Below are 16,265 nucleotides of genomic sequence, written 5' to 3' on the forward strand. Positions count from 1 at the left end.
AAGAAGGGTATAATTTCAATATTATTGATATAGCCCAACATGAACCACATACGTTAATTTTAAAGTATGCCAAGACTTGGAATAAAGAATAGCAAAAATCAAATTTCCACAATTCTAGTGCCAGCTGCGCTCCCTCCTGGGAAACATTTGTGTTGATATCCAAAACAAATATGTAGATAACACTGGCTCCTACCCCTGTGATCCTTCCTGTCCTACCTAGCATGGGCCATCTGTTACTGCTTAGCAGGCAGTCTCACTAGATATTAGATTGGTACTACTTAAATGAAAAGGATGAGATAAATGGCCAGCAAAAATGGCATTAAGAAGTCTTTCCTAACCAACTCATAATTTACCATCGGAAAACTGTAATTTAAACTGCGCCAAATAAGGTGATAAAAGATACCGAAGCATGAACTAAGCCACAGGCCAGTCTCTGTCTCTACATGATACCACTTATGGAGAAGGAGAAGCAGGAAACAGAAATCATGCTCTAGCTTACCTGAAAATTCTCCTTTTTTAGGTAGCAAGGTCCAGGAATGCCAGAGAAACTAATGACCTTTTGCTGAGTCCCTGCTGAACCCTTTTCCTTCCTGTTCACCAGACCATACAAGAGGATAAGAAGAAAACAGTGGCTGCTCAAAACTATTCTGCTCTGCTCTCAGCCTGACCAGCTGAGCAATGGCCATTTCTAGAGACAGGAGGATAAAACCACACAGGGACCACGAGAAGAAAACCGGCCTGCCATTCACCCAAACCAGCATCAAGATGCACACTAGGATGAAGGGTCACTTCTTGCCATGAGCTGTCCCTGCCTACACCCACCAAACAACAAAATACACCTTAACCTACGGCTAGTGAAGACCCTTCATTTAACTCTGACACAAAACCAAGGGCAGCCTGCATTAACTTCTTCCAGAAGCACCTCACTGGGCGTGTGGGAGAATGCAGAGACCTACACTGCAGGCTAAGAATAGGCTCTCAGCACGTACAAGCTCTCCTCTTCTTGAAGAAACACCCAAAGTAAGTGCTTCCTCCGAGCAATAAGTTACCTGAAACCCTTATCCTCCCAACATGTTCTAGTCCTAAATGGCAGCTTGGGAAGCTCACTCTGTCCTTCCCAGCACAACGCAGCCCCAGTCCGATGGTGCTAGTGCACTTTTCCTGCACTAAAGCGGACTCCTGAGAGCTGCCATCCCCAGGCAGACTCTACTTTGTAGCTGTCGGAATAAAATTTAGCAAAGAAAATTACTAATAAGTCTTCACAGCTGCCACAGCATCCACTACATGAGTAAATTAGAGAGAAATCCTCGTTTAGCTAAGAAGTCAGTCCACTTCTTCAGAAGCACTTGACAATCTCTCTCAGAAATTCTGGCAGAATCCACAAATCACAAAATTCTGCAAACTGGTCATTAGCCAGAGCTCCATGTTAACAAAATCCTTCTCTGTATCTTCATGTCCACAGCAGGGTAAAAGCAAGCAAACTAGCTTCTTCTGGAGGTCAACCTTTAAACGTGATCCTGCTTGCCACACTTGGTACATACCATGGAGGTAACAGATCACTGGCACTTAGCACAAAGAGGATGAGGACATTCTTAAGCAGGCACACTGAGTTTCCTTCCTTTGGGGTAAGCGTGTCAACATGCTTGCTCACCAGCCAAATGATCTTTCAAAACAGAGGTGGACACCCATCTACAGAAATGTGCACTTACTTCCTTGAAGAAAACTATTCCCCCAATGCCCTGCATGAGGGGAAATTATTTTTTTTTTTTCCCCACAAAAGGGCTTGCCTGATCTATGAAGTCAGGAAAGTTGCCTGCATCATTCACAGCTGTGGAAGCCCACTCACTTGGGGGCCTGCTGTCACGCACCGGCAGCTCTGTCCTTCTCCCAAGATATTGGGCAAACTGAGACACTTTTTCTAGTGCATTGTGTAGGCAACTTCAGAATAAAAAGCATTATGGTCTACCAATTTCATAGTTCAGATACAGCCAGCTGCTCCATCCAGTAATCTCTTTCCACCAGCGGTATTCATGAGGCTTCTCAGAAATATTCCCATACTCTACAAGCCACCTTAACAGCAGGTAGAATGCAATTTTTATTTCAGCTTGCTATTCCTGCAACTGAAATAAGATGTAAAAGTGAGTGTTACAATGTAATAATTATTATAGTCAGGGACTTAAAATAACCGAATCACAGCTGTGCCAAATTTGACCAAACTGTTCCGTAGACATATGGTTTGACTTGCATCAGTGTCTCCATCTATAAAATGGGCATGCTAACTATTAGTTTTTAAGGACTACTACTGGTAACTAAATCCGAAGATTTAGTTTTGTCCTAAATAATTACACAACGTTCTTAAGAACAACAATATTTGAAGAACAAGGAAAACATAACACACAACTGTCAATATTGTAAAAAACCCCACCTTATCAACATACAGGGAGTAGCCAGGCTCCATTTTTTTCTGAATTTAATCCAAACAACGTGCACTCTGCCATGCCCTCTGATGCCAGCCATAATACTCAGCATTTATTTATCCACCAGCTGACTCATGTGTGATATCACAGTATGCTATCTCATCAACACATCTACAGATCGAGTCTTTTGCTCTTCCATTCTTTAGTTTAGGCTTTGTTTTTACAGAAGCTGCAAAATTTTAGACACAATTCTACCTCTTTTGGGGTCCATCTAAGCTTCAGTGGAACCACCGCGCTGGAGGAGCGCACATCTTGTGAAATGACGTTGTGTTGCACAATCAAAGGGCGACCAAAGCAAGTCTAAAGACAGGAGGCAGAACTTAACAGGTCTTCTGTCTTGACAGGGGAAGGGAAAAAAGGTTTATCCTGCTGAAATATCCAGCACGAGTGATAAACCCTCCCAAACCCAACTCTATGGGAATTCCGTGGGATCCAAGCCAGAATAACCTTCTGTTTCACCGAACCTGAATATAAAGCATGGGTGAGTTTCAAAAACAATCAGCTGACTGCATAAGACAGTCTGGTCATATATGGTTCCCACTGATTTTAAGCAGAGCAAGATGACTTTGCAAGATATTTTATACGTTTCAAATGGACAAAGCTCAGCCCACCCACGTGTACTCATCAACCTCAGCTGATTTAATTCTTCTTAAAATGTCTTTTTCTGTCATATCCTTTTGCTTACCAGTATTGCGCTAACATATGATATAGAGCAAATACACTTTCAGAAGGCAAATGTTACTGCCACACAGACTCGGGCTTGGGTGCACAACTGATCAGCTGATGAATGGTACTAGAAGAAAAACTGGTTAACTGTCTCTTTCTTGCTGATGAGGTGGCTCTTATTTTTATATCGTTACTAGCTTGACTGATTGCCTAAGAGCAAAGACTTAGCATGAAATTCTTCTCGATATCCTTCAGATTTAGAGGTCTGCCATCTTATGTATTTTACATATTGGATGGTGCTGGAAAAAATAGGAAGTCATTTTGGTCTAACACCTGGCATGAAACTGCAAAGCCAAGCACTTAATGAAATTAAAAGAATAAATCAACTAAGTGGTTGTGGCTCGATTATAGTCTTGATCATTTGAGGACTGCACTGCTCTAGGAAAGAGCCCAGTTCCTTGCTTTAGTACTGGATATTCTTCAGGGTACAGGGGTTAAACCTGTCTCGTCCCTTGGTGATCTGAGGTCAGCAAGCGAGGGGGGAGGGAACACTTTAAATCCGATACTTCTGTTAAAAAATAGCTATGATGCAGCACACTCAGGTTTCCCTACGACAGGGACCGGGTTTGTTTTGTGTTAAAGAGCACCCGTTTCTCTGCATAAGTATTACATGTGTATCATGCCAGCTCACAGAAACTGAGGCAACTTTTCCATATCACTTTGAACAATTTCACTAGCTGAAAATTCTCTCTCCCACAGATGTACCTATTTTAAGTACAACCACCTTTCACGTCAGAAAGCAACGAGCTGTTGCTTACAAAACACAAAACTCCTGGAAGTGGGAGGTTTTATTTTTGTTGCTGGTTTCAGTTGAAAATAACACAACTGCTGGATGAAATACTCAGTTTATTACCACGCTGGTTGGTCCAGCACATCTCCTGCAGCTTGTAATTTCACAGGCCGGCAAGCACAGCGGGACAGCCCACCCCACGCCTGCCCGCCCCAGGGCAGACCCCGGCTGTGCTCTCGCTCCGGCCAGGCGGCTGCTGGCTGATCCCCGGCTGTGGCAGGGACCACCTCGCATGGGGCAAGGACCAGTGGTCCTGCCTTGCACGCCTCTCTGGTGAGCGTGCTGGTAAACACGGCTGAGGGCGGGTGAGCTCAGCACTGCGCAGGGGGATGCAGGGCACTGAGCTGCCCTTTCCATGCTGGGAGGATGCTCAGCGAAAGCACAACTTTGAAGTAGGGACACCAAAGGGGAAAGATTTCAAAAGGCGTATTTTTCCATAAGGAAGTATGTGCCTACAAGGCCATGGGCAAAGACAACAGTTGCCCCATCCTGCCAGCAAGAGTTTTGCACAAGCACTCTGAAAGCTGCACAAAGATCCTGCGTATACTCAGTAAATACAGCAAGGTCTTGCTGCCTCCTAGAAAGGCTGTATGTGTCCCCACTCTTACCTGCCATGACAAAAATAAACCCGTAATGCCATCCCCATGAACTACATTTTTTTTCTTTTTGAAAGGTGTGACCTTCTGTTAGTAAATCCTGATCCAATCCCTTTGCATCATCCCCTGTTTTATGAGAACAGGCAGCAAGGAATACACTGGGGCTTGGCCTGTGTGTTCCAGGAAATAATACAGAAATACTCCTGACAGCTAGCTCCCCGACGTCTCAAAGTCCTGGTTCTTTCTTCAGGAGTTTTTAAACTGCACTTGCATGAGCAAAAAGCCCTGAAGTCTGCAGGTGATGCATAGATGGTCTGTAAGTTGTTCTGGGGCAAGAGAGATCAATTTAAGCCTGTAGGTCATTTGACCAGCATAATTTAACTCAGCAGTTCTTCCTGAAGTATACTGGAAAGAGAAACTCATTCCCAGATATTACGCAAGCTGATCTCAACATTAGCTAGCAACTGCAAACTGGGTCTGCTTCAACTGACTCAGAGATGCAACTAGTGGAGCGTGTCCCTGCCCACGGCAGGGGGGTTGGAACTAGATGGGCTTTGAGGTCCCTTCCAACCCAAACCATTCTATGGTTCTATGAACTATACAAAAAAAGCAGCTGTAACATAATATCAATGACCTGTAAACCAAGAGGAAGTTAAAAAAAAATCTCTACAGATGCAATAATATCAGCTGCTGGTTTCCTATAAGACATTATTTCACAGGTAAATTGAATCATGCTCTGTCTACAATCAGTGCACGCCACAGAGCATTAAGTCCTACATCCAGCACAGGGCAGCTGCACCAGTAACAATGATCCCAGCGATGAGACTCTGTCATCAGGGAGAGCGCTAAGGTACTGAGGGTAACCTATCTGTATTTCTGTTTCCTCTTTGTTATCATTCCAAGCCTAATTAGAGTGAGTTAGATGTTAAGTACTATTGAAGCGAACCACATACAGGAGGATTGAGTTTCCATCTTTTCTTCTGTTAATACATACCTGGAAAGTCTCCGCTCTTTTATCTTAACCTATTCTTGCAAGAATAAAAGCCACAACTTTCCTGACCGATTTCTGGTGTTTTGATTGTCTTTTGATGCAGTGGTGGCAACAGCAAGTTATAATGAAAATGCTTTGGCCAGGAGACAACAGAAAATCATGGGATCTTCTCCCCCTCCCCTTCACCACAGAAAATATGCAGCAATCCTCCACCTCAAATAGCTTTTGGAATTGATCTGCACGTGTTTCCATAAACTGTATACAATGTCCTTCATACTTTCTTTGGTGAGGTCAGAGTAGAGCATCTGGACAGCCCCAGGCAAGCTGCACGCTGTCACGCACTTTTGCATTACCTTCTAACACGGACAGAAATCCCAATCCGGGCATACACCCTTGCAGACTGCCTGGGTCCGCAAACGCCAGGGTTCCCATCTCTGCCACAGACTTTCAGCTCTGGTTGGGCCCCAAGCCCCAGATACGGCTTTGCAGCCAACAAATAGATCTTGAAAAAGGCAAGTCTTGGTTCTGCCTAACTGGACTGATTTGACGTATGTCATGACACAACCTATGATGCCATAAACTGGCCTAAGTTGCAAGTCCAGCTGTAAAAAAAGAACATTGACATTACCTGGCATATTCAGGAAATTGTTTCTTTGACAAATGCATTTTTTAGGATTTCCCAAATCACCAACAGTTTCCATCCCTGAGAGGACTACCTCCATCAAAAATTTCAGGTTTTCATATAGTTCCCATTTATTTTTAGAAACAGAAAATGAGCACTTTTTCATATTCTGTTGCCAAAAAAATGCTGAAAGGAATATTCTAAACGCTTCAAAGTTGTTGCCAGATGGAGACCAACCCACTGGAAACTCCGTCCAAATGATAAATGGTTTTAAAACTTACCAAAGGATTAAATCAGCATGGTCTAGCTGAAACTTCAGTTGCAGGGAATGCACTTAGGTCCTTGCAATAAGAATAATTTCTCGTGCGCTAGGGGTGAGTTGTAAACATACGTTGCTGTTGGCGTTCAGCTCGATTTTCTGCTCCCATGTGCTATATTCTCTGAAGCAGCACCTGTAATCTAGCCAGGAAAAAGATCCTGAAGAACTTGTTAACTTCACTGATAACTGTAATCCTGTGGTGTCACGAGGTCTGAGGTGCTAATTTCTATTCAAAGCCATTAAGGCACTGACTGGTTATAATGGTCATACAGCAGGGGCTTCCTTCACTTCCCAGTTTTAGGGAAATGTAAGTGCTCCTCTTCCTACGATGCTCACAGGGTTCCATCCTCTCCTCTCCTCTCCTCTCCTCTCCTCTCCTCTCCTCTCCTCTTTCTCTGCTGCACCATATAAGCACTGCAACCTTTTCCTTGCATCTGCTCCCAAGATCCACAGACTTTTGCAGATTAAGTTCATCACCTCATTATTCATACCATCACATTCTCCTAGCAAATAAAGTGTTAAAAAATCTGCTTGAATATTAAAAAAAAAAAAAAAAAAACAAGAAAGAACATTTCAACCTGATCCATCTAAATCCACGTACAGCCCAAACTGTCATGGTTTAACCCCAGCCAGCAGCTAAGCACCACGCAGCCGCTCACTCACTCCCCCCACGGCGGGATGGGGGAGAGAATCGGAAGAGTAAAAGCGAGAGAACTCGTGGGTTGAGATACAGACAGTTTAATGGTAAAGCAAAAGCCACGCACACCAGCAAAGCAAGGGATTCATTCCCCACTTCCCATGGGCAGGCAGGTGTTCAGCCATCCCCAGGAAAGCAGGGCTCCATCATGCCTGATGGGGACTTGGGAAGACAAACGCCATCACTCCAAATGTCCCCCCCCTTCCCTCTTCTTCCCCCAGCTTTACACGCTGAGCATGACGTCATATGGTATGGAATATCCCTTGGGTCAGTTGGGGTCAGCTGTCCCGGCTGTGTCCCCTCCCAACTCCTTGTGCACCCCCAGCCTCTCGCTGGTGGGGTGGGGTGAGAGGCAGCAAAGGCCTTGGCTCTGTGTGAGCACTGCTCAGGGATAACAAAAACATCCCTGTGTTATCAACACTGCTCTCTGCACAAATCCAAAGCGTCGTCCCATACCAGCTACTATGGAGAAAATTAACTCTGTCCTAGCCAAAACCGGGACACAAACCAAACCCAACCTTTTCTCAAAGCTCACAGCGAATCACTCCCAGAAGGACACGACGACAAGACGCAGTTCCAGCCTCCTGCCCAGCCTGGCCGCTCTTGCCCGGTGGTGCCTCCAGCCCGGCCTGCGCGAGGGGCGACGGCGGGCACTGCGCGGTGACCAGTCACCACCTCAGCGCGGCACGGCAGTTCAGCGAGATGGGGAAAGTGAGGAGGGGGGCTTCTTGCTTCCTTTAAGGATTTTAGCACTGTCCCCAGAGTCATATAGATGAAAAAAAGAACATCTGGAAAATATCTTGCAAAACACTACATAGAAATTACAGCAAAATTAATATTAACAGCATCGCTTCCATTCTTTTACTACAGCTCCTAAAAATCCTGTGGCCTATTCCCAGAGCTCAAAGAACCAGCTCAGCTACAAACTAACAATAATCCAGTAAGACACAAGCGTGCCATGCTTCGGAGTCCCTTTAGTACAAGAGACATTTAAACGCTTCCCTCTCATAACCCACAACTGTTATAAAGACAGAACGTATAACCCATCTGCCCGGCACGGTGAAACAGAGCTAAGATGGAAAGAGGCCCGCCCTACTGATGTGAAGGATCTATCCTCTGAGAGATTATTAAATGTTAATTAATAGTGATGAGCCTAAAGAAATAGCATTATGCAAATAAAAATGGCCTTCCAGTAACTGACTTCTGCTCCCTATAATCACCGCTGGAGTGTTGTATTTTATTCTAAAGATTCAGACATCTAGGTTTGCAAGGCACTGAGATCAACAGAATTTTCACCCACAAATTTGGTGGATGCAGAACAGACTTGGTACTACAGTAAAGCTAGCATCTCCATAACAAAAATCATTGGACTTCAAAAGCACATGAAAGATTAAAGGAGATGTGTCTGCAAGCTCACATGCCCGAAGAGTCTTTCTAGATATTCATCTGTTAACTCATTGGCACATAAATTTGTAGGACAGTTGCAAAAACCAAAGAAACAATGATAAAAATCCAGAGATAGAGACAACTAACGGTACCAGGTAACCTAATTTACCTCCCTGACAGCACAGAGAATTGATAGTCACATAATCAGAGATAAGATCAGATTCTTGGATCCATTTTAAATTCCCTTGGTTTACCTATGATAATTGCCTCCGTTTCCTTGACGAGCAAGGCTAGTATGAACCAGCATCCAAGAAAAAGGACTCTACTGCCTTCTTGACGGAAAAGTGCTAACAAGGGCTCCACAGCACCCTTCCCTAGAATTTGTATTTACTCTGTTTAAGCCACACAACAGGTTGCTTAGAGCAGGAGTGAACACAAAACAGCCAAACTGGGTGCTACACATGCAGCAGTACTCCAACACACCCCCGTCCCATCACCTGTGAAAGAGCAAGGACGTCTGCCGCTGCTTGTTTTTGAATGCATCCTATGTCTTCCCAAATACAACTGAAACACCTCGAGTCCCCCACTATCCCCCTTCACCACTCCAAACTGACCTGTTAATGTGAAAAAGTTGCCATCCCCAAACTAGAGAACTGTCCAGATACAAACTCCAAGGTCAAGGTGCACCAGGTACCTCATCAAGACGTAGGGATAGTTATGCACACAGCAAGAAAAGAAGGTGCATTTAACCAACGGCAAAGTCAATTAGTTCCCTTAAATGAGGTGTACAATGCTAATTTGTACCACATGCACACAATTTTCAGAATGTCAACGGGCATCAGCAATGCACAAACTACACCGACTTGCCAACTCCTCTGCTCCAAAATACGCAAGTCGACTGCACTCGTAAAACCAATTCCCTGCCAATGAGGAGAACTGCGTGAGATCCTTGCGATGTCTGAAGGCACACCGATGCCCCATGGCAGCTTTCCCCCTGGTGACCCCAGGGACAGGTGTGGACTGCTCCCCCACCTCCTCCCAGCACTCCTGTGAGAAACAGCCCCAGCACTCGCGACAGAGTGCACATGGATGTCACGGCTTTATCTTCTCTGTTTACTTGCACTTTCTGGACCTGTCATGCTGGCATGGCTCTCCTCCATTAGGACTGCCATTAAGGGGGTTTTATACCACAGCTGTGACAAAAACAAAAAAAAAGATCACAAAAAAGCCCTGCAAAAGTAAGCCAAATTGGGGAAGTACCTCAACAGAAAATTTACAAAGCTGACTCTGGAGCTATGTTTTTAAACACCATCCAGTTTCTTTTTTTTTTTTTTTAATTCAGTTATTTATTTAGCCAACAGAATTCACCTTGGGCTAGGCTCACAAGAAAACACCATTATCTTTAATCTTTCATGTTTGTCATTATGAGAACAGAATGGGAAACAACTGACTTAAGGAGGCAACTGCATGAGGTTTCTGCCCAAGCAACGGCACACATTGAATCCATCATGACGGGGATATTGTGCATTTTCGAGAGTGTACTTTTTCTGGATTTCAGGTAGCTTAAGTACGAACAATAACATTTCTTTGCAAAAATATAGCAATGATGACTTTGCAGTCAAAAAAAAAAAAGACTTTTGCACCAAAAGATAGAGCAATCTAAGCCACATGGGAAAGCTGAAACATTTCTCAAAGTATTTCCTTTAAAACTGTCTTCTAACAGATAATAACAAAATTTAAAAGAAAAAAACCATAGGCATGGCAAGTAAGAGATATTAAAAAGATCAGACATATGCAGAAACCAATGCAGAAGCACTGGAAAGAAGTTCTGGGGTGAAAACCAGTAATTTCAGCAACCCAGCTGGACATTCATAGCGAAGATGACTAATGCCAGCAGTAACTCAAAGGGGCACGCAAATTTAATCCTGTATTATAATGCACAGCTTGAACGGCTGCATCTGAAGATGGGTCAGCAGTTCAGCCATAAATTTGTGTTACAGAGCAGGCCATTGCGCTGGCTTTTTGTCTCAGGCATTTCCCAGAAAACAGCTTTGTGAGCTCCCAAAACGGTGGGTGAGTGCCACCTCCGCCATGCCACTGCGGTGTGAGGACCGGGAGCTGCCCGCCCTGATGCTGCAGCTGCTCCCAGCCCCCTGACACGGACCTCCTTTTTGGGGAAGCTTGAGAGAAGAGGGAGATGGAGGGGCCACTTTTCCGAAGCAGACATCGGCTCTCCTCACGCCCCCCCCCCATGCCCGAGCCCCTCATCCTTCACGGAGCCATCTTCTGACCACCTGAGCCCTCCACGCCGATGACACCGCATTCCTGCGGCTGCCAGAAGAACTGGCTAAAAGAAGATGAATGATATGGAAACATGCAATTTCAAGCTGTTTTAAAATCACAGCACCGGCTGTGGCCTCGCAGCCAAGAGACACTTACCTGTCCGGCCACACTCCGGTGCCACCTGCTAACCTCCGAGGGGTCGAACCAGGATGCACAGGTCCATTTTCCAAGTGATAAAAACTTGGCAAACTAAACTACTACTATTGCAAATAGGTATCTTCATTCTGATTTCATTACATAGCAAAAGACAAGCCAAATTCTAAGAACCTAATTTAGTATCCAAAACATCAATCTTGGTCGGAAGATGCTCTTCAGATCAGTGACCCACCTTGGAAAAGTACCTGAATGGAAACTCTACTTACACACTTTTATTACATTAATTAACAGCAAGAAACCCCCATACCAGCAGGACAGCACACACAAAGCACTCATTCGAGTGCCAAGTGTCTCACAGGGCCTAAAATCGGAAGCTAATCACCTTGCTACGGTGCCTGGCTGGGGCAACAACAAGCTTTGCAGGGAAGATGAAACCCATTTTGTGCAGCCCTGTAACTTTAAGGACCAGTGCATGGACCCTTAAAGCTCCCTCCCAAAACACATCGAGGCAGGCTGTTAATTTGATAACAAAATATATTTCAAAGCCTACAATGAAATATTAAGTATGCATACATTTTAAGACATAAGAACACTTAAGAAGTAGATAAATATAAGGTACTGAGGGGTGCTTAAAGGTTTCAGTCCTCTATAAAAAATTTATTCTGAATTCTAATCTAAAATTTATCTTCCCTTAAAAACAAGACAGGTTATATCTTGGAATTCTATGCAAGCAATTTATGATACCCAAAAGAAAAAAAATAAAAATAGCTAACAGCCAAGCAGTGCTTTTACTGCCTTTTTTTAATCTACTAGTTCCAAACCACATGCATTCAGTACAGAATTCTGATTAGGAAAAAAATGGCTGTTGAATTTTTATAACTATGTCCCTTAAGGACCAAAAACGGTAACCCTAGGCATTTAATGTGTACTATGAATAACAATACATATGAGCACATAAAAAGCTTGTTATCTCTGTTTATGGATTTTTTTTACCACGTTGATACATTTATGGAAAGAAGTTGGGAAGTACGAGGAGGGGGAGGGGAGGAAGCTAGCAAAATAACAAATACTATTAAATAAAACCTATTTGGAAAGGAACAAGCTACGCAGTACAAAATTTGAACGAACCATGTCTCTTCATTACCGCCCTGCAGCTCCCATGTAGTCAGTGGAGCCTCATTTAATGCTTATACTAAAAGCCTTCATCTACATACATCTCACCCATTGATACAAATGTAATTCATATTTAACCCTGACAAATAATCACGCATGATAGGAACATTCTGCGTACAGAGATTTTCTTCCTTTATAAACAACGTAAACACAGAGAAGTCCTTCTGGATGTTTCAAAAGAGCTCACTGGATTCAAAGAAGCATCTTCTCTCCCCATCCCCTCACACCACAATCCATAACTGCCTGGACAGATATCCGAAGGATTTCCACCACATACCTCCCTGTCACAGGACCACTTTCCTCCATGTGTCATAATGCAACTCCATCCCCACAGTGAGAAAAAACCCATACAAACTGCAGCTAAGCAATGCAGGGCTTTCTCTTTTAGAAATTAGCTTACAGCCTCTCAAAAAACTGTGGGTAAGCCATCAGAATAAAATTCTACAAACCAGCCATTTGTGGCACTGGCATGTTTTCCTTCTGGTATTTAGATAGTCCAAGAAATAAATTTTTGAAAGAGTTCCTCCTATTGAATCCTTCCCATATTTTCAGCTCTGAGGATTCACAGGGACTGAATTTGAGTTATGCTGACTCTGGAGCCAGCAGCTTGTGAGAATACAAAGAGCACCCCAGAAAATAATGGAGGGGGGCTGAGACAACTCTGTGCATCCCTCAGCTCTCAAACTTGCCTGTAAAAAGAAAATGAGCATATGGCCAGAGCACATCATGTTTCTGCTCTACTCATGGCAATAGGTGCAGCGTTGCTCCAATTTATACTAAATGGGTTGATTCAAAGCCCAGAAGGGGCCAAAAATGTGAATTAGTTTTTTGTTCTTCTGTGCTACAAGGAGGGACAACTGATGAAGACTTAGGGTCTGCTGTCAACTACTCTGGACCTTTACCAAGCCCTTTGTTGTCTTCTCCTATTGAGATCTGCCTAGGTTCCCCTAGGTTGGTGCCTCGGAAAACCAGATGCAACAGCAAGCATGATGGAAAAGAAATTCGTTCTCTTTTGCTCATGGTTGCAGGATTCTGTCTCCAACCATTTATTTTCTTCCTCCTTTACCAGACTTGAGGAAGAGGACAAACAAACACCCTGCCGGCTGTCAGGTGTTAAGTAACTGGAAGAGCCACATTAGTGGGCCATGGCCTTGGTGAAGACTGGGACACAGGGGAACCTGAGAGACAATTCGGAGGAAAAGAATTTGCACTAGAGCATCGCACCAGCACAGACGCATTGCTGTAGCCCAAACCAGAGCTCAGCTGTGTTATTTACCCTGTGAGGTCCCAGCTGTCAACCTGGCCTGGCATCACGGCAGCCTACAGCGCAAATGCCCTTGGCCAGCTGCTTGGCTTAATGTACAATTCTCTCTTTTTTAATGAGATTAGCGTTCATGAAATGTGCTAGCTTGACGGGCATGCCGATTTAAGTCCTCTGTTTATTCAGGCTACAGCAGATACAGCGGTCACTTTTAAAAAGAGGTAATTTGAAAAGATACCATGAATTCACCAGAGCTCCTGCAGTTGCTCATTAATCACAGGAAGAGGGGTTTCTTGTAGATCCATTGAGAACAGAGCAGTGGAAAGGATGAACCTTTAAATTGTGGCAAGTGTAAAAACTTAGCAACCTACCTCCTTGAGACTAGCGTGAAGGATCTACTTGTCAACAAAAAAACAACAGATGATTCCGGCTTCCTATCCATTTCGGTCATCAGACACATCTGCTGCGGTTACCGCCAAAATTGTTAAATCATTAAAAAAGAGAGGGGGGGGGGTGTGTATGTTAAATGCTGGGGGGTGGGGGGTTCAATAACGCAGAAGTACTACCATAAGCATGGAGTAGCAAAATGACTTTTGGTTATGTTTTGTTTTTTGTTTTTTGTTTTTTTTTTTTAATTAAAAAAGCCTATAAAGTTGAAACAGGAAAAGTCATATGTTCACTATAAAGATGTAAAACATTATTGCCATGAATAAGCAATTCTTTGTTTAGAATGCATTTTTAAGCAGACTGATGAAAATTTGAGTTACTTTGTTTCACAGACACTTTTCACAGCATAAAGCTATTAAAAGGATAACACACAATCAGCCTCCCTTGCTAGGGAGTGACAAATTCGCTTCAGCATATTGTATCAATGATGTGCAGATTACCATCTCGAACAGTACACAGCGGGGCCATTCTCATATGTTGTCACCGTGTACCATTAAAAGGTCTTTCATCTGCAGATTGCCGCCACAATACGCTGCTCGTGCCAGGGATCTGCTGAGTAACAGGCCAGGACGCTGCGGAAACCTCCAGCCTCCGGGGTCGCCTGAAGAACCCGGCTCCCCGTCACTCAATCACTGCAACTCAATTAATGTATCTGGGTCATAAAAATGGTTTACGGGAGCCTGAGTCGGGTTACGAAACGCAGCGCGGCGGATATACCGGGCGGCGGCGGAGGTCAGCACCCGCTGCCCCCAGGTAAGAGCCGGGCCGAGCACCGGGGAAGGGGGGTTCGGGGAGGGGGCACCCCGCCGGGCCCCGCGGCGGGACAGGGATGCGGCAGGCAGCGGGGAGCGCCCCCACCCCGGTGCAGCCGGCCGGGGAGGCGGCGGGGAGGGGGGCGGCCATCGCGGCAGCCGGGGAGACCCCTGCAACTTTCCCCCGCGGGGGCTCGGGGGTATTTGCTCGCCGCAAGAAGAGGCAAAAAAAAAAAAAATTATATGTGTGTGCGTGTGTGTGTGTGTGTGCGCGCATATGTATATGTATATGTATATGTGAGTATGCACATATATATTCCCGGCATCAACAGAGCACACGGCACATGGGTGACATCCCGGCGGAGCCGCGCTGCGGAGCCCCCGCAGCCCGCAGGCGGCCGTTACCGACCCCGCCGCCCGCCCCGGGCAGGTGGGGGCCGCGATCGCCTCGGGGGTGCCGGGCCCTACCCGTCGGTCGGTCGGTCGGTCGGTCGGTGTCCGCGCCGCGCCGCACTCACCCAGAAGACGAAGGAGTAGATGATGAGGAGGGTTTTCAGACACGTTATCACGGGTTTGGTCTCCATTCTCCTCGATGCCATAATACTGAGATCCCGGCTGCAGGCTGGGCGCGGGAGGAGGAGGAGGAGGAGGGAGGGAGGGAGGGAGGGAGGCGGGCTGGCGCGGGGGGGGGGGGGGCGGGCGGAGGGAGGTGAGCTCAGCGCTGGGCTCGCCCCGCCGCGCCGCTCGCCTGGGCCCGGCTCACCGCGCCGCCTGCCGCCGCCCGCAGCCCCCCGGCCTCCCCCGCCGCAGGGAACGCGCCCCAGCGCCGCCCGCCCCGCCGCCAGGGGGCGCTGCCCGCGGGGCGCCGCCGAGGGGAGCGGGAGCTCTGTGGGCCGCGGGGCGGGGGGGGCACGCGGGCCCGGCGGCGGCCCCTGCGCTGCCGCTGCGGACTCTTGTCAGCACCGCGTAACGGCTGAAACTTCATCTGCCGGGGGGCGACGGCAGGGCACCGGGCTGTGCCCCCAGGGTGACATTTGCTGGAATATCTCCGGGGGAGAAAGAGCCTGGTTTTGAAAGATTAAGTGAAAGACACATTTCCGCGTCGTCCCGTCCCCCCCGTCCCCCCCCAACCCCCCCGGCAGCCCCCTTTCCTTGTGAAGATGCTCACAGGCATGACTTGGCCTGCGCAGTTCCTTGGGCAGGTGGGGCTGGAAAGTCGGAGCTGGAGAGGGAATTGACCGTATGGGAGAAAATGTCTTTCAGCGTCATGATGAAAATTTATGTCCATGTTCGAGCCGCAAGGATCCAGAGACCACAGCAAGTACCACAGGTTGAGCAGCGCTTCGCTTACAGCCGTATAATGGGGGTGAGCCAGGCTGTGTCTAAGAGCAAGAGCTCCGCACCGAATCCATTTGAGGGGCCAGGGCTCCTCCAGCTCTGCACCTCTGACATACCTCTCGTGGGCAGCTCTCGTGCACCTGATCGCGTTGAGGCAGCGGGATTTATCAGTGTTGCCTTTCAAGAGCAGGTCATGAAGCCGGGATGCTGCTGGAGCCTGGTCCCTAACCTTGGCTTCACCTCAGCCTCGT

The 16,265-nt window shown here is 46.3% G+C and overlaps 1 protein-coding gene across 1 annotated transcript in view; it reads right to left on the bottom strand.

The window, feature by feature from the left end:
• Positions 1–15,456, bottom strand: part of TSPAN7 (tetraspanin 7) — a 102,956-nt gene extending 87,500 nt beyond the window's left edge. Inside the window, exon 1 of the mRNA XM_054813727.1 lies at positions 15,195–15,456. Within this exon, the coding sequence (XP_054669702.1) occupies positions 15,195–15,275 (81 nt within the window). The 5' untranslated portion in view covers positions 15,276–15,456. The remainder of the gene's footprint in view (positions 1–15,194) is intronic.
• Positions 15,457–16,265: the final 809 nt, after the last annotated feature.

The sequence above is a fragment of the Grus americana genome, chromosome 1 (genome assembly GCF_028858705.1).
Source record: "Grus americana isolate bGruAme1 chromosome 1, bGruAme1.mat, whole genome shotgun sequence".
Lineage (NCBI taxonomy): Eukaryota > Metazoa > Chordata > Aves > Gruiformes > Gruidae > Grus > Grus americana.